Consider the following 22,416-nt stretch of genomic DNA (forward strand, 5'->3'; position numbering starts at 1 on the left):
ACGTATGACCTTCAATCATACCGTCCAGTTACCACCCTGATAACGGCCGTATATTGACCAGATTAGAAGACTATCGAGTCGTGATTCAGCTTTGTGATCAATGCAACGAAGTCTTCTACCGCATATTCACTCAAGCACGTGCTAAGTAAACACTTCTCGAATATTATGGCTTAGACACACAGTCAATTCACTTAGGCCTCTCGGCATCTTCTCCTGCTCCAGCCTCTGTTTGGCTGGTATTTTTCTGGTGAATACGCGCCTAGCTTGACCAGAAGGTACATCGGAGGATGCCTTGGTAGTTCGGGAGAAGAAAGAAAACATCATTGTGTTCTAGAAGATGATCATAGGCTGTTCGAATTATTCTTCAGTTGTCGATAAATTTACAAGTTTGGAACAAGTTGGAAGCTTACTGTTTCTGTATGCTTTATCTGCGGACGTCCTCAGAAAGTAATACCGAGAGTTATGTTATTAATAGTGAGATATTTTTTTAAAAAATGTTATCATTATTGCACTTGTTTTGTGTAAGTAATGCATTGAGGGAATGTGCTGAAAAATCGTTACAAACCTGGCTCCTCACCGAGGGAATATTTCTCTAGTATTTCAAGAATTTCTATTTTGTGCAGGTTGAGTTGGGGTGGTATTGCGTTTTTATTCCAGTAACGGTCAAAACATGACTTTCGCGTTTTGAACTGATTAGTAAGTATTTTACATCTCTTAGCGTATTTACGATCTTAATTTTGAAATAATTCTTTTTATTGATAATTCCTAGAAAACAAATTTATTAAATGTAATTATTATTATTCTAGTCATAATACACAAACTGCTAGTTATGCTGATACCTGCAGAGCCATTGATACTAGTAGCATGACGGGAACATCTACAGCTCGTGATAGAGAAGATTTTCGAGCTGGAAGAAGCACTACTCTTACTAGGCAAGATCAAAACCCTTCCGTGAATGTAAAAGATGCAGTTTCTTCTGCAAGGTAAGTGCATAATAATTATCTTATTTTCGAGTGTTCTAAACAGAAGAAAGTAGTCGTCATTTTTCTATCAGTATTTAAAAAAGTAAATATCCTAATTTTTTGTAACCTGATAGACAAATAATAATAATAATAAATTATTAATCTTTACCTAAATTCTAGTCATTAAAAAATGTAGTCTCATTACAAAAAATATAACTTCTGTTTGATTCATGAAGGAAATTTTAAAATGATAGGAAAATGCTGGTAAACTGATCAATTTCCTCTTGGAGCATAAATAAATCACGTTTGCATCTTTGGTGACACGTAGCACGTCTAGGCGATATTTCATTTCACTCCGTATATTGGCTAACGTCACTGATTTACGATGTAGTGTGTCTGTCTTGTTATTGTGTATTGTATTATATTGTTTTGTAGCGTACTGTAGTGTATTTACTTAATAATAAACAAGATTATACTATTTACAGCATAACATGGTAAAAACGGCACAAACTTATGAGCCCAATCAATATAAATGAAAACATGCGTATTTGAACATGCATGCCAAATTTGCTAAGCTATAACCAACGATCCTAGAAAGAAATATCTCAAATTGTTGCGTAAGACGGAAATCAGAAGAGTTGAGTTTCGGTGGATATGGAGGGTAAGGAAGTGGTTCTCATGACACTTGGATGGGTGTAAAATTAGACCAAAATAAACGCAAATAACCATGTAATTAGATATGTATACATCGAACTAGTTTTATCTATATATATAAAATTGAAAATCACTGTTTGTGACTCTAAATCTCCTGAACCGCCCGCCCGATCTCGATTAAATTTGTAACATGGATGAGGTTCGAGGGTCGGCTGTTTTTTGGCTATTCACTTTGATGGTAGAACTGAGGGTTGACGGAGAGTGTATAAAAATAAATAAAACTTAATAACTCCTAAACTACTCGATCCATCTTGATTAAATGTTCAACATAGATGAGGTTCGGGCCTGGGCTCGTTTTTATGATTTAAATTTGACGGAGCATCGTAGGGGGAAGAAGGAGGAGGAAATATATAAAAATCAATTTATATAAGACTGAAAGTGACTTTTGTGTAAGTTAATAACTCTTGAACTATCCGACCGATCTCAATCACATTTTCAAAATACATGAGGCTCGAATCTGGAAATATTTTTGTAGTTCCACTTTAGCGATATATCTTAGTGGTTCGGGAGGGGAGGGGACGTATAAATAAAAATAATAAAACCTAATAACTTTTGAACCACCCATCCAATCTCGATCAAATTTTCAACATGTATGAGGGTCGGCCCTTGGGTGTTTTTTTTATCGTTTCATTTTGACGAGCCAATGTAGAGAAGACTGAGGGGGAGATATATGTAAAGGAAGTAAAATAAAAATCACTGCCTTTGTGACTTCATCACTTTTGAACTACCCGACCGATCTCAATCAAATTTTCAACGTACATGAGTTTAGGTGTAGGAATTACTTTAGGCTATTCATTTTGACGATGCAACCTAGAAGAGGGAGAGGTGGAAAAAATTTAGAAATGATCAAAAATGAGCTATATGAGTGTTGAATCCATAATTTTCGGGGTGAGTGAGAGAAACAGTGACACTTTTGATAATGTTTCAAGCAACGTTCAGCCCTGATAGATGGGGAGGGGGAAGGTACAACGTAGGGGAGGTGGAGAAACATTTAAAAATGATCGAAAATGACTAATATTAATGTCGAATCCGTAGTTTTAGGAGTAACTGAGATTAACAGTGACAATTCTGATGCCGTGTGCCGAAGCATGGAGGAGGGGAGGGAGGGCTATATATAATAATGATCGAAAATGACCAATATTAGTGCCTCATTCATAGTTTTACTGATCATTGAGATGAACAGTGACATTTCCGATCCGGTTTAAACCCAGATCAGCCCCGCCACTTGGGGGAGTGGGGAAAAAGGGATATATAAAGTGATCTAAAATGGCCACTATCGGTGTCGAATTTATAATTTTCTGGGTCGTTTAGATAAACAGAGATACTTATTATCCCGTTTAAATTCAAATTCATACCAACAACTTGGAGGGGGGAGCAAGAGATATTTAAAAGTGATCAAAAATGACCGATATTAGTACTGAATCTATAGTTCTTTGGGTCGCCGAGATGAACAGTGACACTTCTGAGCTATTTAAATCCAAATTCAGCCCCGCACCTTGGGGGAGGGGGAAATAAAAATACATAAAACTGATCAAGAATAACCCATATTAGTGTCGAATCTATAGTTTCCGGGGTCGCTTAGATGACCGGTGAAACTTCCGATTCCATACTGCCCAACATGGACGAGGAAGAGAGGTAGATATATAAAAATGATCAAAAATGGTCGATATTAGTGTCTGATCCGTAGTTTTTAGGGTTGCTCAGAAGAAGAGTGATACTTCCTATCCCGCTTAAAACCAAATTTAGCCCCGTAACTTGGGAAAAGGGGAGATAACAAGATGATTGAAAATGACCAATATTAGTGTCGAATTCATGGTTTTCTTGGTCGCCGAGATGATCAATGATCTTTCTGATGCAATTTAAATTGATACCATTAAAAACGAAAACAGGATATTTCACGGGTACTAAATACATGATATATGGAGTTGTGCATTTAAATTTTCATTTCAACCCAGCAAAGCGGGTAATATATACTAGTATCTGATAAAATACATTTCTATTACAAGCGTATTTGATAACCAATTAATCATATAATACTTATTTCAGGGAAGAGTGAGAACTAGTATAGGAAATAGGCCCACATCAAACGTGTCCTTTTGCTATTGTAAATGGAGTTATCATCATTAATGAAATAAAAGGTAAATATTCACGGTTATCGCGACTATTTAATAAAGGCCAACTCTAAAAGGTAGTTATACGAACGAGCTCTGAGCCTTCCACCAAGTGTTGTAGTGTAGAGTTGGACAGCCATACATACATTACTGTACTTTCACACGCGTTTTACTATAATTATAATTATGTCAATTATAATAAGGTTCGAGATGTAGGTAGGGAGAATGATGTAAGAACCAGTTGGGAAGAGAAAAGAAATTTTGAGATGAGGGAATGAAGAAAGAATTCTGAAGTTGATAGAAAAAAGGAAAATAAATTAGTTAGAACACTGTCTATGGATTATTTGAGTTATAAGAAATACGTTGAAAGAATTAGGTTTTGGAAGGAGGAAGAAGGAAAGAATATGTCATCTGCTAAACAATATGAACATCGAAAATTCTGATCCTTTAACAGAAAGTAGTAAAAATGAATGGAGAAAGTTTTGTTTACTGTAAGGACTTGTTAGTGTGGCAGAACACTGATGATGATAGTAAGGTTATTGTCATGTTCATAATAAAATACTTAGGTTTTTTTTTGTCTTCGTTACGATACATAGTAACGTCCTTTCTCCTTGTAAAACAGAGTTATTTATGCGTTATATTGAAATTTTAAAATAATATACATAGGAATATACTAAAGAATTTTTTTCCGTTTTAAAAGTTTGGTTGAACGGGTATATGGAACGTATTTAAATGGTGAATTGCTTAAAACATTATTATTTCTAGGAGTAGTAGTAGAAGAAGAAGTATTAAATTCGGAACAATAACGATTATTTTTAATCAGTCTCGTTTTTGTCCCGTACTAAGGATGTGACTTATGCATTTATCAATTGTATGATAAACACGTTACGTTCCCATGTTTTTCTCTTAATATTTTTTGAATCAATAAAAAAGATAACCTGTTCGGTTAACCGTTTGAAACCGATTAATAGTGGAAACCGAAAGTGTGGTTTTACGATTCCTGAAACCGTGAAGCTCTACTAGTGTATAGCCCTATATATACGTACATAAACTATAAAAGATACACAATATAGTCTCTCTCTAAGTTAGGGATACCTAACGTTGTTTTGACCCTAGCGGCCCATTTGAGAAGTTGGGCATCATGTTGCGGACCACAATGAAAAATAGTGAAAGGAGTCTCTTTTACAAAATCCCTTTTTATAAACTTGTCAACATTTTTTGAAAGGTAGATACCCAAACTAAAATTTTGTAGATGTAAATGTACTCTACATGTTAAATATTGTTAATATGGATTTAAAACTTTACTCCTTTTGCATTTATATGGACAAGTTGCAAATTTCGATATATCCATGTGCTTTAAAGTTTATTTTTCCAAGATGGACGTTATTACTATTCCAAAATTCTTTTAGCTTTCTTTGGGGTGTAAAAGCGCATGGGTATAAAAGCTTCAGTTTATTTACATTATAATTCTTCGTTTTTAACATTTCACAAGAAACGGTTATACAAAATAAGTTAATAAACCGAAAATTTGTATAAAACGTAGATTTAAGAGCCCAGGCGACACATCATGGCTTCGCGAGCCAACGGTTAGACATACATGATGTCGAGATTTTGATTCCCCCAATATCAACAAGACCGGATAAAACACTAATCATGATAATCTACAATGTATCTCTACAATATAATCTACAATGTATTCTATAGATCCTCGTGAAAGAATATAATTAGAAAAAATAATCTAAAAGCTATTGTTAAATTGTAGATTCGATGCATAATATAGCCTCGATGCTCTAGCGGGGCGTTAAAATTCCTATTATCTAAATGAATAATAACTAATACAACTGCTACCACACATATTTCAACAACAACAACTTTTACTATTACCATTACTACTACTAATAATAATTTGGAAGTCAGGGACGGCGTTAGAAACGCTTGATGGGGTGGGCGGAAATAGGTGGTCCTAATTGCTGGGTGGGCGGACAATGGAAATGAGAACTGAGCAATGTAGACATGTTTTTGACAATAATTACGTTTCATGTTTTATACTCTTTAGTTAGCTAAGGCTCAGACCGAAATAGGGGAGTAACAAGGATGTGGAAACAGCTGTCTTGACCTTACTGAAGGTACGATTCCTGCATTCGCCTGGTGGAGCTGAAGAAATGCAGGGCATAGGATAAGCTGTGGGAGTTCGTGGCTATATGCTCGACCTACCGAATTCCGCGTGGCAGACACACTACCTCTACTTCCAGTTTTTTAAACAATAGTAACAGGGTGTACTATGTAGTCGATGAAGTTCAAGAGAGCTTTACCTCCTCTCCCTCCAATAATGCACATGAATACATAGAAATATAAGAAGGTTCAAACAACACCGACTAACAGATAATCCTCTACCTTTCGTTAATAACATAAAATACGTAATAAGTAGGTAAAGTAAAACAAGATTTTTTGTGACGTGACCTCTATATGCAGCAGCAATAGGGATGCGCTCGAGTCGAGACATGTCTCGAATCTCGACTCGACTCGACTCGAATTCGAGTCGAGATTCGAGTCGAGACACACGTTGTAAAATTCGAGACGAGTCGAGACAAACGTACTTCTCGACTTGATTTTTCGAGTCGAGACACGAGTCGAGTCGAGACTGCTCGTGAAAATCTCGACTCGACTCGAATGTCTCGAAAATCTTTTTATAATTTTTAATATTATCTTGAAAAGTATTCACTCAGAAACAGCCTTGAAACCTATTGTTGCATTTATTACTTTAGAAAATTATAGAACGCATAAACTTAATAGTTAATTTTTCGAGATCAAGATTTAATTTTCAGCTCAATTAAGTTAATTAAAACTAATGTCGTGATATTGATTGTACTTCAAATATAATAATAATGATAATAGTCGATTATCTACTTTGTATAAAACTATTATCCGTAGCCTATATGTAGTTTGTATAAAACTATTGCGATAAAGTGAACTTCATAACTTCTCTGAATGAACAATTGGCAGTCTATAGTAATTTAGCATAGTTATAATTATTGTTTTCGTTCCCACGAACGCAATAGTACTACAAAATTTCTGGATTATTCGCTTCTCTAACTATTTTGAGGCTTTAATGTGTTGCAGCGTATCACGAGTTACGATTATTATTATTATTATTATTATTATTATTATTATTATTATTATTATTATTATTATTATTATTATTATTATTATTATTATTATTAGGTATTCTGCCTTTCGGCAGGTCCTAGGACTAATGAGGATTTGTTTTACTCAATTTTAGATTTTGGCCTGGAAATGTTTCTTCCACTTTTCTCGATCTTCAGCTTCCTCTTTTAACTCCTAATATTTTCTCCTATCTTTCAAATCTTGGATCAGCTGTGTTCTTCTTGTTCCTATTCCTCGCTTCCTGTCCATCTTTCCTTCTATGGCGGTGTTAAGAAGAAAATTTCTTCGCAAGATGTGTCCAATCCAATTGGCCTTTCTACGAAGAATGGTAGCTAGAAGTGTCCTCTTCTCTCCTATCCGTTTTAAAACATCTCCGTTTGTTGCTCTCTCTGTCCATTTTATGTTCTCCATCTTTCTCCAACACCACATTTTGAACCTCTCCAATATTTCTTCTCTAACTTCCGTAATGTCCATAATATATAATGTAACATTTGTTGTACATCACATATTTTGATACGAGACTATTTTACATGGTATATTACAATAAATGGACTGCTTGGATGCCAAGAACTATTAGAGATAGGTACCTTTCACTTCTATAGATAGGTATTTTTTAAAAGGATTTTTGTAAACAGTAAATTATAAAACAATAAATTACATACAGTAGTTACGGTTTTGGTTCCCAACATAAAAGAAACTTGGATTGTCCATGAGATATTGAACTTCAACTTTCACTCCTGAACTTCAACTTGAACTTCAATTTCAATTTTGGAGTTAGGCCACTTTTCAACAAAGCAGTTCACTGTAAGATAAATACACTCCTTACTTTACTCTAGTAACATAATTGTTCAGGAGCCTGGGATTTCCATCCTCTCAAATGATAGCTGAACGATTGCTTGATACATAAGAGTAATAGTGTATTAAGTTTTCGAGCTTTGGTACGTCTCCGTATTTACACACTGAGATAACTTTTAATATGAATTTATTTAGCTTTCTTTTGTTATTGACTTAACACCGACTTCTCTCTGTTATCATGGAGGTGTTCATTCGCTAGACATTGATTCTGCGCACTGCTGAAAGAGAAATGAGTTTAGTAATTTTTCTTTTCCGAAATTCACGTCCGAAATGTATTTCACTTACTTACTAATCTTTTTGCACCGCTGTTTGCTTTTTCTTTCTATCTTTTAATGACAATTCCAAATAGTTTTGTTTGGTGCTGGGAGTATATTTTATATTCACCTAATAAAATTACGTGTTCATTTTGTAATCAGTTTTAAATTTACAGAAACTATTAAGTTCACAAACAAATCGCGGTAATTGTTTAATGCATTTCAAGGGCTTTTGTTTTTATGCGGCTCATTAAGGAAAATCTATTTTATAATCGTAACATTCATTACTTCAAATACTAAAAAACTATAAATGTAAAGGCGACTCGACCTAGCCCCGGGGCCGCTGTGACTCAGTGGCACAGCTTTCACCCTTGGTGTGTGAAGACTCTGATTCGATCCCAGCTGGTACCAATTGGGCTTTGTGGCATAGAAACACCGTGTGTGTGGACTTTCTTGTGGTTCTTTAGTTCCCTTCCACTTACTTCATTCCACCATTTCATTCATTCTCAACATCACCGTTTTCTTTAGCTTACAAAAGACTGTTTACTTGTCCACTAGTTTTATTATTATGAATTGAAACTCAAGTGCACAGTTATCTTGGATATTTCTGTCTCTTTACTTTACAACTTGAGGTGGGATGAGGGTCAGGATAGATCTAGTGATATACCGCTGAAAGAAATGCTTCAGTACAGTGTCGGAAGCTTCAACCCTTCCCTTATTCGAATACAGTGAACCGACTCTTTTGTTGAAGAAAGATGCTAAAAGAGAACTGAACTATCTGTGTCTTAAAATTTTCTTTGAAGTGCAGTCTTTTGTGTTTGTAAGGTTTTGCGAGTGTGTTTTCACATCAATATGAAAAGATAGCGAGCCAAATGTTTAACCATGGACTCCTGCTGCGAACTAACCGTGACTAAACACCTGATCTCGCTCTGCTCATTTTCTCTCGCACACGTGAAAAGGGGTTTGTTGTTTCCAAAACAAATGGAAAGACAGTTATCTGGTGCTTTTGGGTATTTTCCCCGCACCACTGCCTTCTACATCCGTCCGCTCCCTCTATTGTGCTGCCAAAATGTCTTGAGCCGTGGCAAAAATGCGAACTAAAGCTCACACCCTCACACATCCACGCGTTGAGCCAATAAGGGTTCAGCTGTTGATAAGCGAGAGAAAGCGAGTGGAATTTCTTCAGTCGATAGCAGCGCTTGCAACGGAAGACTAGGGATCAAGTCAATGTGGGATATCTTTAGCTGCCTGCTCAATCAGGCAAAAAATGCGTGTACATTTCATCCCGAATTCGCCACTAGATGGCAGGTCCTACCATGGCATCCCACCGTTTGACAGTCAATCCTGTAGCGTTGCAGTTTGACACTTATACGGATACAATACATGCTAATAGAAAGAATGTAAAGAAATCTAAATGGTTTGCGTGAAGGATATGATATGCTGTAGTCATTAAAAAAGTACAAAAAAATGAAATAGAAACACATTTGTTGATGTTACGGCTGAGGCACAAAAATGAAAGAATACACACACTCATATATTGACCTAAAAAGAATATATATAATTTTATGCTCTCGTGTGAAGGAACTCTGATGCTATAAGCAAGGGTGCCGATCCTGGGGGCGGGGGCCCCGGCCCCCCGCATTATACCTATGATAATGCGATATTTGGTATAATTTGAATGCAATTTGTCTTAAAATCCTTATATATGTCTTCTGCATCTGAATGCCCCCCCTCCCAAATTTACTGAGAAATCGGCGCCATTAACTATAATTGTAATTATACAAGGCGGCTCAAAAGTAGGTATACGCCTACACCCCTGCATCGATCAAGTATATCATTCTAGCTTATAGGTTCATTTGTTTCGGCTGTTCCGAGCTTAAAATGTAAATACAAAGACATTAAGAATAAATAATAAAGAAACTAAGTCTACCTTATGGATAGCAATAGGAAATGATATAAAAAGCAATAGGTTGATCAGGAAGTTACTGTATACCTACTTTTAGGCCTCCCTATATATAATAAGAAAGTTTAAACCACAACACTAGTCATTACTAATACAAATGTGAAACACAAAGAATTGTACCTTTTCTAATACACTTTCCAGACTTTGGGCTATCGCAAACCACACCACAACATGTTATATAGATTGTTTTTACTCTAAGCCAAATTGTACATTGTTTTCGTATTAAAATTAGTGTTGCCCACGATACGAGACAGCAACTGTCTAAGAGAAACGAGATGACAAAGCTGTCTCACAATATAGCAACAGCTTCTTGAGATGAAATAGCTTAAATCTTGTCTCGAGAGCAACAATATCCAATATATATAAGTGAGTATCGTTTCAGACTGTGAAACTACAGTAGACTTCCAAGCTATGCAAATTGAATACTATATTGAAGACGTGGAGTACATTCTTGAGACTGAATCAATTACTGAGAAACCTTTCGCAAAATCTCTTACCGGTTTTGCTATATGAAAATCAACATTGAAACTGGACGTAGTACTGAATTTCTTTAACTTCCAGTTTTACTAAGATATAGGGGTGCAGATAGTTTATTTTCCTGAGACCATGAATCAATTTCCGAAAACAGTTTGTGTCTATCTATCACCGTTTTGAGTTATTCGCTTTACTGTTGAAACCGGAAGTGGTCGATTTCAACCACTTCCGGCTTAAGTAGAAGGTAGTACAAGAAGATGTAAAATATTCCTGGGACACTGAATCGATCCCCGAAAACTGCATGTCGATAGCTCTTGCCGTTTTTGCTCTGATACCTGTCAACCGAAGGACATAGCCGTTCCCCACACAGCAATGAAATATTTTCAAAACGTTTCTAAAACGTACCATCATTTTCCTTCAGAAAATGTATCCTACTTCCCTTAAGGAAATATATTCCATATGTTGTTGAAAACATTTTCCAAATAATACTGAAAATATTTTTGCAATCTACTCAAAAACGTTGTAGAAATATTTTATACGAGGTTAGAAAAGTTTTCCAAAAAAATGTTTTCTGTACCATTTCCACACATTACTGAAAATGTATTTGAAACGTTTTATACAATGTTAACGGAATGGTTTTTAAAATGTTTCGCATGGAATATTTTAAAATCATTTGCCAATAACACTGAAAATCATTTGTCTAAAATAAAGAATTTTTTTCTAAATATTTTTACAATGTATTGGGTACTTAGTTAAAATGTTTTCTGAAGATTTCTAATCCATTTTTAACAAAAATTAATGTTCTGTAAAATAATAATTTTAAAATATTTTCCACTCATACCAAAAAATATTTTCTATACATGACAAAAATTATTTAGTGAATATTTTCTGTACATCACAGAAAATATTTACTGAACATTTTCTGTGCATGACAAAATATTTAGAGAATAGTTTCTGTACATGACAAAATATTTAGAGAACATTTTCTGTACATGACAAAATATTTAGAGAATATTTTCTGTATAAGACAGAAAATATTCAGAGAATATAAGGTAGACATATTAAAAACATTTTCAAATTATTTTCCTTGGTGTTTTGTAACAGTAGAAAATGTTTATAAAATATTAAACTAGTTTCAGATATGAATTTGTGCTAACAAGGGACATCACCCAATTGTCCTTCTCCGATTTCAATGAAATTTTTATTGCTGATAGAGGACATGTATTCGTAACTTGTGATGAAAGAAATTTTTGCCATGGTACATGTTTTCTATTTTTTAATAATTTTTAAAGGTTGTGATGTGGTTAATAGAGATTGCTGCAGAAGTCCCTTACTACCCTTTGTAAACGAAGTGTTAATGAAAAAACAACCATGTAGATACGTATAGGGCATAAAGGGAAGTCGTATGGTACGTATGAGCTTGACGGCAGGCATCTTAAAATCCGCCATTTTGAATTAAGGTCAAGTTTTTAAAATCGGAATAGGGTAATATGATACATAATTTTGGGCTAGAATTTAATCAGGAAGACAATGATGAAGTTAGTTTTAAGGTGCGCCCATTTGGAGAAAAGTTACAGACATATTAATGGTTTGTACTTACTATGTGCGTAAGTCCCTTACCTCCGCTTCTAACCCGCGTATTAATGATAATAAGTGGATAAAGGTTTCGGTAATACATATTATGGCTAGAGGGAAGTGATACGATAAGGGTATCATCGACGGCAGCCATCTTGAAATCCGAAATTTTGAATTAAAGTGAAGTTTTGAAAAATGAAAACCATAGTATGTGACACCTAATTTTAATAGTAAATTTTCCCCAAAACCCAATGGTATGCTTATTTTTGTTCTATAGTTAACTAGTATGAATTTATGACTCTTCAAATGAGCATGAAACGTCCATTATTCGATCCTTCAAATTGGCAACACTCCTAATTTTCACCGCATGTTTTAAGATTCCAACTGGCACTTTGCAATTGTTGCCATGGCTCATGTTTTCTAAATTTATTACATTTTTTTAAGAGTTGCGATTTGTCAGTTCATGAATAGTGTTGGGAGAAGCATCCAGCAATCTTTCTGAATTTTGAAGACTTGCCATGTAATTATTAATTTCCTAGGCAATGTAATTATTTATTTCCTATATCTGCCCTTCAAAAACTCGTTTACTAACATGAATCATCACACAACGAAAGAACTCCAACTTTGCATTCAGGTAATACTGAAGACGTAGCTTGTATAGTAGATGAGACGAAAAATCAAATGAAAATTCACCTCAAAAAAGAAAACGAAATATGATTTTTGTGTAAATCAATGGTCTTTTGTTTTGTTTTATATTTATTTGTTTATTGTATATTTATTTATTTTCTATGGCAGTATTTTAGCTAGTCAGACAAATAAGTCATTCGTTTTCTAGCGATTGTTGTCGATGGTTCATGTTTGTAAGATTTATAATCGGTATTGATCGGGACCTCGATTAAGTTACATCTCTTTATAAACAAGTTAACTGTTTTCATATTTTGTTCATGGTACAAACAGTGTGTTAAGAACATTCATATTATGTCTCTTTGATATTATGTCTCTTTGATATTTTCTATCCTTGCTGCTGTTCCTTTAAAGTTGTAAAGTTGTATTTATTTAAAAAATACTGTTCATCGTTTGCGCAACATTTAGGCCACATTTCATGATAATTTTGAGTTCGTGTAACAAAAATTTGTTATAATTTTATTTGTATTTCTTTACGTAACATAGGTCCATAGGTTCCTCATGCACTCTGGGTTAAAATAAATGACTACACTGACTAGGAAATTAATAATTACATGGCAAGTCTTCAAAATTCAGAAAGATTGCTGGATGCTTCTCCCAACACTATTCATGAACTGACAAATCGCAACTCTTAAAAAAATATAATAAATTTAGAAAACATGAGCCATGGCAACAATTGCAAAGTGTCAATCGGAATCTTAAAACATGCGGTGAAAATTAGGAGTGTTGCCAATTTGAAGGATCGAATAATGGACGTTTCATGCTCATTTAAAGAGTCATAAATTCATACTAGTTAACTATAGAACAAAAATAAGCATACCATTGGGTTTTGGGGAAAATTTACTATTAAAATTCGGTGTCACATGCTATGGTTTTCATTTTTCAAAACTTCACTTTAATTCAAAATTTCGGATTTCAAGATGACTGCCGTCAATGATACCCTTATCGTATCACTTCCCTCTAGCCATAATATGTATTACCGAAACCTTTATCCACTTATTATCATTAATACGCGGGTTAGAAGCAGAGGTAAGGGACTTACGCACATAGTAAATATAAACAATTAATATGTCTGTAAATTTTCCCCAAATGGGCACACCTTAAAACTAACTTCACCATTATCTTCCTGATTAAATTCTAGCCCGAAATTATGTATCACATTACCCTAATTCGATTTAGAAAACTTGATTTTAATTCAAAATGGCGGATTTTAAGATGGCTGCCGTCAAGCTCATACCTACCATATGACTTCCCCCTATGCCCTATACGTATCTACATGGTTGTTTTTTCATTAACACTTCGTTTACAAAGGGTAGTAAGGGACTTGTGCAGTAATCTCTATTATCCACATCACAACTTTTAAAAATTATTAAAAAGTAGAAAACATGCACCATGGAAAAAATTTCTTTCATCACAAGTAATGAATACATGTCGTCTATCAGCAATAAAAATTTCATTGAAATCGGAGCCGGACAATTGGGTGATGTCCCTTGTAAGAAAGAAAATATTTACGATTCATTTTTCAAATAGAAATTGATATGTTTTTGATTTGTTATTGTATGTAGTTTCAGAACGTACTTAAAATACTTTCTAACGAATTCTGGTTTTCACATAGAATATTTTAAATTCTTTCTGAATATTTTGCGTCATTACCACGATAACACCTACAGTTTGAAATACATTTCTTTCTTCAATACTGAAGGAAGTACATACTGAACAGTTTTCCAACTCTTGTAAGTTAAAATATCTGGATTTCATTTTTACAAATTGATGGGGTAGTAGAAGCCTGTGTATGTTGGAACAGGTTTAGAACACACGGAAACTTCTATCATCACATAAATTTGTTGAAATAAATTCTAGTATTTCAAACTGTAGGTGTTATGGTGGTAATGACGGAAAAATATTCAGAAAGAATTTAAAATATTTCCCTGCGAAAACCAGAAAATGTTAGAAAATACTTTAAGTACGTTCTGAAACTGCATACAATAACAAATCAAAAACATATCAATTGCTATTTGAAAAATGTATCGTAAATATTTTCTTTGTTAGCATAAATTCGTCTGAAACTAGTTTAATATTTTCTTAACATTTGCTACTGCTACAAGACACCAAGGAATCTAATTTGAAAATGTTTTTGATTTGTCTACCTTATATTCTCTGAATATTTTCTATCATGTACAGAAAATATTTTCTAAATATTTTGTCATGTACCCGGGATCCCTTAATATTACAAGGCAACACCACAGGGGCACTGTGCAGTACAAGTGGAGAAAACTAAATTATCTCGGACACACATTCTATATCTATGTCAATATTCATTGAAAAATGATATGGAGGAACAATAACAATCGGAACAAATCACATGCATTTTGTGAAAAGTATTTTTAATGGAACTAAAAAAAATGCTGTAGTACAGTTTCTTACAGAAGTATTAAAAATATACGAAACTTACAAACACGTGTATGTAATGAGTTTTTCTTTTAAAGAATCACTATAAAACGTGATCACATCACCATGAAACCATTTTATCGCACCATGACTCTTAACACACGGACGACGTGGACCACTCAGATGTCCGCAGTCGAGGTGTCTTAATTGTGCTCTTCGTTGTATGTTTTACACAACACTAAAACAGCTATTGTAGTGCGTAGAATAAATGACAGAGCACAAGGAAGACATCCCTGTTATCAACATATGAGTGGTTCATGTCGCCCTTGTGTTGAAAGTCATGATGAAATAACTCGAGTATAAGGAAATCAGGTCTACTAAGCTAAAGTACATAATTACGAAATTAAAGAAAATGCAAGACTGGACTAAGATTTGAACCTGTAACTTCAACTTACCGTGTTGATGCATTAACCACTAGGGTACTCACTGTTTCCGAATAGTCATTCATTCTACCACTCCTGAAGTCAGTGCTGTCCTGAAGTCAGTGAAGTCAGTTTAAAATATTCGAAACATTTTTAAAATTATATTTCATACGTTTTCTCGTAACAATAGAAAAGATTGCAAGTAACACGTTGGAAAACATTTGTAAAATCTATGGAATATATTTCCTATTCTGTTTTTTATATCATGTATGTGAAACATTTTCAGTATTACTTTGAAAACATTTTCTCTCTCAACATTCAAAACATATTGCATTACATTCAACACAATAGTAGAATTTGTGAAAATTTTCCTTAGATTATTTTCCTTCTAACGTTCTAAAAAATATACTTATTGTACTTCATAAAATGTTTTCCAAACATTTTTTAAAAATATTTCCGGTAAGTATTTGGGATATTTCTCATATATAACAAGAAATATATTTTCTCCAGTACCGGAAGAGTATATTTTGAAAACAATGTAAAAATATTTCTATAATATATCAGAAAATGTTGTTCACTAAAAACACAAAATATTTTCCAAAACATAACGGAAAACATTTTCTATTCATTTTTAACATGTTTACTTTTCCCTGTTTTAGAGTTTTATATTCAAAATCCGATAAAATATTCTGGAAATAAGACTAAAATATTGTACGAAAATATTCCATTTAAGTTATAACAGAATGTTACCAAAATAATTTTGTTAAAATTAAGTAAACGTTTTTAAAACATTTCTGAAAAATATTTCTTATATTACGAAAGAATTTATTTTTAAAATAATCTAAACGTTTAAAAAAATATATATTCAATATGTTTTCTTGTAAAAATAGAAAATATTGCAAATATCCTACTTGAAAACATTTTACAAATATATGGAATATATTACCTTTCATTGTTTCCCATATCATATATTGAAAACACTTTTATTATAATTTCGAAAATATTTTCCTTCTCAATAGTGAAAACATATTAGATTACATCCAATAAAATATTTTTAATACATTTTGTGAATATTTTCCTGGATAAACGTTCCGGCTAGCATTCTCAAAATGTACTTTCGGTAATTTCTAAAATGTTTTCTAAACATTTTTGAGAAAATATTTTCCGGAAATATTCGGAATACATTAGGAAAACCAGCATGGAAATCTTCAGAGAAGGAAAACCTTTTGGAAACTAAGGAAAATATTTTCTTTTGGTTGATAAAATATTCCTTGCTGTGTGGGTCTATAAGACTGCCAACACTTATACATAGTGTAGTTTGGAAATCTAATACTGGAGATCTTTTTCATTTTATAAGTCCTAGTCAATATACCCCATTGTTCAACTCATCAAATGTGGAGTATACAGTTAGTTTATTAACTCAGAGAGTTTCGTATATGGAACTGCCAAAGGCTTGAGGAAAAAACGGAAAATCTAGTATCCTTCATGTATACCCCTATTAATTTTCTTACATAGTTCATTATCGGATGGTATTTCATGAAATAACACTCCATTGTATTCCAACTTGCCTTTTCTTGCTTTGCAGAATGATACCCACCAATATAAGACCATTTTCTTTTCTAAACTATTGGAAAAGTGTGGTCATTCCTATGCAAACCATAAAGATTTACTCACAAAAAATGGGCAGTAGGTGCTGGACTCTAGCGTCGAAATTAGAAAACTAGCGTTCACGTGGGAGGCAATGGTTTTTGAAAAGAATGAAAAGGCAGGTAAGTGAATCGAGGAGGCGGTGCCCCGCACACAGGCATCATTGCTATGTTTTAATGATCAGACGAAATATCAAAACCATCCGATACACATGATACGAAAGAGCGAACAGAGGGAGGCAATATATTATAATAGACCAAGTTTTCCGCTTGGCAACAATACTTTATACTTTTATCATTTGGTGCACATCTCTATGAAGTTGTTTTCCAAATAAGTATAGCTTACTTCTTTTCGAAGTAGCTCCTTCGTGTCACAGCTGTCTTTAGTTTTGTTTCGTGCTAGGATGAAAGGGAGAAATGCAACATTTGCTTCTCGGTGAACTTATATATATTATTAAGATGAGCGGTAATAAGCGAGGTTTAACAAAGAGTGGCTTTCGGATCTACAATTTAACGTGTAGTTGTAGACCGTGTTGAGAATTGAACCAAATCTATGTAAGACCTGTTAACATTGAGCTCTTTTGTGGTAAAAGTGAACTTCAGAAACACACAAAAGACTTGAAATATCAAGCTAATGTAAAGGAATTGCAAAATGTATTGCATCTTTTCTGTGGTAAGGAACATGCAGTACACAGCAACACAAGAATCGTGTTAAGGCCAATATTTTTTCTTCTTGCCGAACTTAATATCCCCTTCCACACCATAAAAGAAAATGTAATGTTTGTTAAAAGAAAGTGCACCTAATATTTTTAAATTTTGTTTGTGATCTTATCATGCATACACCGAGAATGAATTCAGCTGTACATCATAGCACATCTAAAGCGATATTTTCCAAACTTATTTATTGCTAGATATTGTAAATTTACGGTATCTATCTTATTGGGTGGAAAAATTTGCGTCTAATCGGAAAATTTCATGAGAAGAATTCGCAGTTACGAAATTTGCATCACTGTTTTCTGAAAGGATGTCTAGAAAAAAAATACTACTGGAAAATAACTGAAAACACAAGATGGATTTGATTGCCAAATTTAAGTAATCTTGGTGCGTCATCATTTTTCTTTAAATACTTGTATTTAGTATTCGATTAGAGTTTAGTATACGTTTTAGCATCGAGGCTATATGAGACGTGAACTTACAAATTAACGTAGGATCAGAACCAGAGGAATTCCCACCGGAAATCAAACCTGGGTCTCCCGCTAACAATATGGACAAAGAGAGTTCAATATTTGGTAATGTGTACATAAAGTTGTGGAATTGCGCTTGTATAATGTTAGTAGTTCTACCTAGGTACTAACATAAATTTGCACAATACTCAGCTTAATAATGTATCTTTAAAAAGAAAATGTGACTCTTTATGTTTCAGTTCCTGATTCGACTGAAGGATGGTACAAATTCCAATGACCTTTTTGGGATCCTACTTTATGCACTAGATCCATCATAAACTGGGTGTTTGATACGGATATAAACTAAAAACTTACAAATATAAATTTAAGTCACATTCAAATATATTTAAACTAAAATTGAATGTATACATATGATGTGCCATTTACTAATTCATTTTTATCGTTTCTGTAAGAGTCATGTTAGTTCTTTAATACACGTTCATGAATACAGTTAGCTTTTCTTAATGAAAGTAAGTGGTGGCTGGTCTTTAAAATTAGTGTGGAAAGATAAGTAAAGAATCTGGCATAATTTAGAAAAATCTATCGTAATTCAGGCGCGTGTTTGGCGTCATTGATTGTCTCAAGTGTAGCAACCCTGACTTAAAGGATTTGCTTCGAGAAAGATGGATTCTTTGTTATATATCAGATATATAGTCTCAAGTTGGAGCAGTATTCTTTATGACAAGCTTTGAAGCAGGCAGTATATCTGTTGATATAAGTTATTTCTGAGTGTATGACTAAAATTAAGAACTATTTTGAGTCAGTTCGACTTGTTTCTAGTCAAGGCTAGGTAAATCGATCCTCAGATAGAGAAATAGATTACTCTTATGTTATTTCTTAGCAGGGTGGGAAAAAATCATGATTTAAAAAAAACATTTTTGTTGATTTTTTTTATTTAAATCGATTTTTTATTTAAATCAAATCTTTCTCCTCGTATAATACTAGTCGCGAAGTGAAGAAAAAGCATTAGTAATTAGTATTAAATGCTAATTACGCCATTCAAGTGAAAGTATTGGGGTTGAATTTTGAATTATCCCCAATCGTTAATCTACATCAATCACAAACAATGTTTTTTAACCCTTTTAAATTATGGCTCTTTTTAAAGGTAAATTATAGACTTTCAGTCAAGCAGCTACAGCATCATTCCTATTTATACTAGGATCATGGTACATACATCACTCTCTTTAGAATGGAACAGTTTTTGAAACGGTAATATTCACATTTCCCTATCATGTCCCTGAAGCGGGAAATTTTGAGAGTAATCGGATTTTTTTTATTTTTTAAACAATTTTGATCCCCTTTGGACTCTTCTGTGTTAATGCACATATCTCAAAATCAACTGGGAAATACTAAGGGGTGTACTAAATGTGTGTACAAAATTTCAAGCTTCTATCTTGAGTAGTAAGGGTGAGGAAACTATTTAACAATGAGCTAAGAACATTTCCACAATACCCCAGATGACCCAGATGTAAAATAAAAATTTCATCAGACATCCCTGTTTATCCTAGGATCATGATTTGTGCATTATTTTCTTCAGAATAAAACAAATTTTCAAACGGTACCCTTCACATGTCTGCATCATGTATCTGGGACGGATAAATCACGAAAAAAAGGAATTTTCTGTTAGAAATATCCTTTTTTTTTTAATTTTTACCTCTGTGGCCCCCTCCCCCTGTTTTAAGGTAGAGATCTGAAACAAATCTGAAAAATACTGAGGAGTGCACTGAATAAATGTGTAAAATTTCAATCTTGTAGGTGCAAAAGTAAGCCCGTGAAAAACAATATTCCTTAAATATCCCAGATTTTCGTATAAAACAGGATCTCAGGGAACAGTTTCCTGAGACATCCCTATTTATCCTAGAAGCATAGTATGTACATCATTTTTTGTAAGAATGGAACACCCTTTCAAACGGTACCATTCGTATGTCTCCATATGAGGTGGGAAAATCACGAAAAAAGCTATTTTTGTTAAAATATATTCTTCTTTTTTAAACATTTTTGCCCTCTGGACCTTGCTGTTTCTACGCAGAGATCTGAAAATATCTGAAAATTATTAAGGGGTGCACTGAACGAGTGTCCAAAATTTCAGTCTTCTGAATGCAAAATGTAACCCGCCAAATAATAATAATAATAATACGCATAACAAAATATATCTTTTTTAAATTTATGATATCACACACTATGCCTCAACGCAGAAAGGCGTGAAAGCATATGTAACCTGTTCTAAAATGCCTCCAGTCTTAAAGAAAACAAAGTAAAAAGCCTTATTGGTACTTTTTAAATCGAATAATGAAGATTCTACCCTATCACCTAAAACTAGGTGATATAATTTAAAAGGTTAAACATTAAGGAAAAAGTACAGCAACATTTATCAAAATGACACTTTCTTTCTCAATAGCTACTGATATTTGGCAGGGGCCTATTTTTAAAAACTCAGAAGCAGCTTGCGGCATGAAATACATAAATTTCGCCAAAGTTATAAAATTAACAAAAAAAAAAAAAAAAAAGGAGAGGGGATACGACCCCTCTAAATACGTCCTATTATCTGGGAACAAACAAACAGATACGCACAAAAAAAGATTTTTCGTTTTAAATTTCGTTGGTGATTTCCCCGTTGGAATAGTTAACGATTTTAAAACCCACACTCAATGTTACGAAAAGAATAAAGCAAGATTGCGCCGCTACCTGTTCAAAACGGGATTTTCCCTAATCATCTTCTGCATGACACTTGTTTTCATACTATACTGAACATTTGAGTCTCATTGTGTTATGATTATTAACTTTCATAATCGAAATAACAGAACAGAAACGGGATTTTACTTATTTTCACTTTAAATTAATTTATTTCGTAATTCGATTTAAATCAACGATTTTTTTTAAAATCAACTGATTTAAATCAATTCACCCTGTTTTTAGCAGGGAACATCTAACATTTTCACGGGAGACAGTGTCTGTTTATTGATATTGACATTTCCACGTTTATTTAAGATTGCTAGCAATACCTGGTTTCTATAGTAATTGAGCAAATCGTAGGGATTTTAGAGTGAGAGACTTATTTGAAACGTGAGCAAGGAGGGTCCTTGTTTACGAGGTTCAAATACTTTTTTAACCGCAGTCTGACTGCATTCAACTGCGAACTTAAAGATTACTGGACTCAGTTTTCGGTGCGAGAACTTGACGACTGTTTTTGTAGAAACTTAACCTCAAACGAAGATTCTGCTGAAGGCACTTCACTTCTCTGATCAGAGGAATTTTCTTATATTCAACCAACTCAATCCTACAAGTAACAGAATTAGCCTTTTTAATGGACAGTCCGTTTATAGACCATTCTATGTTTAGGACTTTAGGCCAGACAGCTTTCTAATTAATGAAATTTGTCTTTAAGATATTGAGGGAGTATGATGTAAGAAAACACATGTCCTGCTCTGTCATGATTAAAGCACAACTTAGCTGCGTTAGAGAAAATCGGTTTGAAGTTATAGTTTTATGAAGGCTTAAGTAGGCGACTTCACTACGGACTGAAAAGTTGGTCTGTTATTTCATGACAGTTAACTTAAAGAAACTCTTCTCAAATCAGAGTACCATTCTTAAGCACCAAAATATCCTGTATGGACTGTAGAAATGCTTTATTTATCAAGGTTTCCCTAAATGTGTGGTGTGTACTGCTCTGTGCTTGTTAGTTACCCTACACAAACTTACCGGGCCGTTCAAATTTTTACAGGTAAAGAAGTACTATCAAATATCATTGGACGCCCCCCACCTTTTTACTGATGTCGGACGTCTTAGGCTGGGCAGACTGGTAAAACAGGACAGGCAGCGAACTGTGGCGGAATAAGCATCAGACTTTAATGCTGGGCAAAGTACAAGTGTGTCTGAACACACAGTGCACCGAACACTCCCAACGATGGGCCTCCGCAACCGACGACCCATCCATGTGCGAATGTTCACAAAACGACATCGGCAACTACGACATTGCTACT

General features: G+C 33.9%; 1 protein-coding gene across 2 annotated transcripts in view; it reads left to right on the top strand.

Annotated features, from left to right (window-relative positions):
* Nucleotides 1-22,416, top strand: part of LOC145675438 (uncharacterized) — a 319,574-nt gene that overhangs the window by 73,762 nt on the left and 223,396 nt on the right. For both annotated transcript variants that reach the window (XM_081745856.1, XM_081745857.1), the window contains exon 2: nt 807-983. In XM_081745856.1, the coding sequence (XP_081601982.1) occupies nt 807-983 (177 nt within the window). The remainder of the gene's footprint in view (nt 1-806; nt 984-22,416) is intronic.

Source organism: Thermobia domestica, chromosome 18 (genome assembly GCF_964235325.1).
Source record: "Thermobia domestica chromosome 18, izTheDome1.hap1.1, whole genome shotgun sequence".
Classification (NCBI taxonomy): domain Eukaryota; kingdom Metazoa; phylum Arthropoda; class Insecta; order Zygentoma; family Lepismatidae; genus Thermobia; species Thermobia domestica.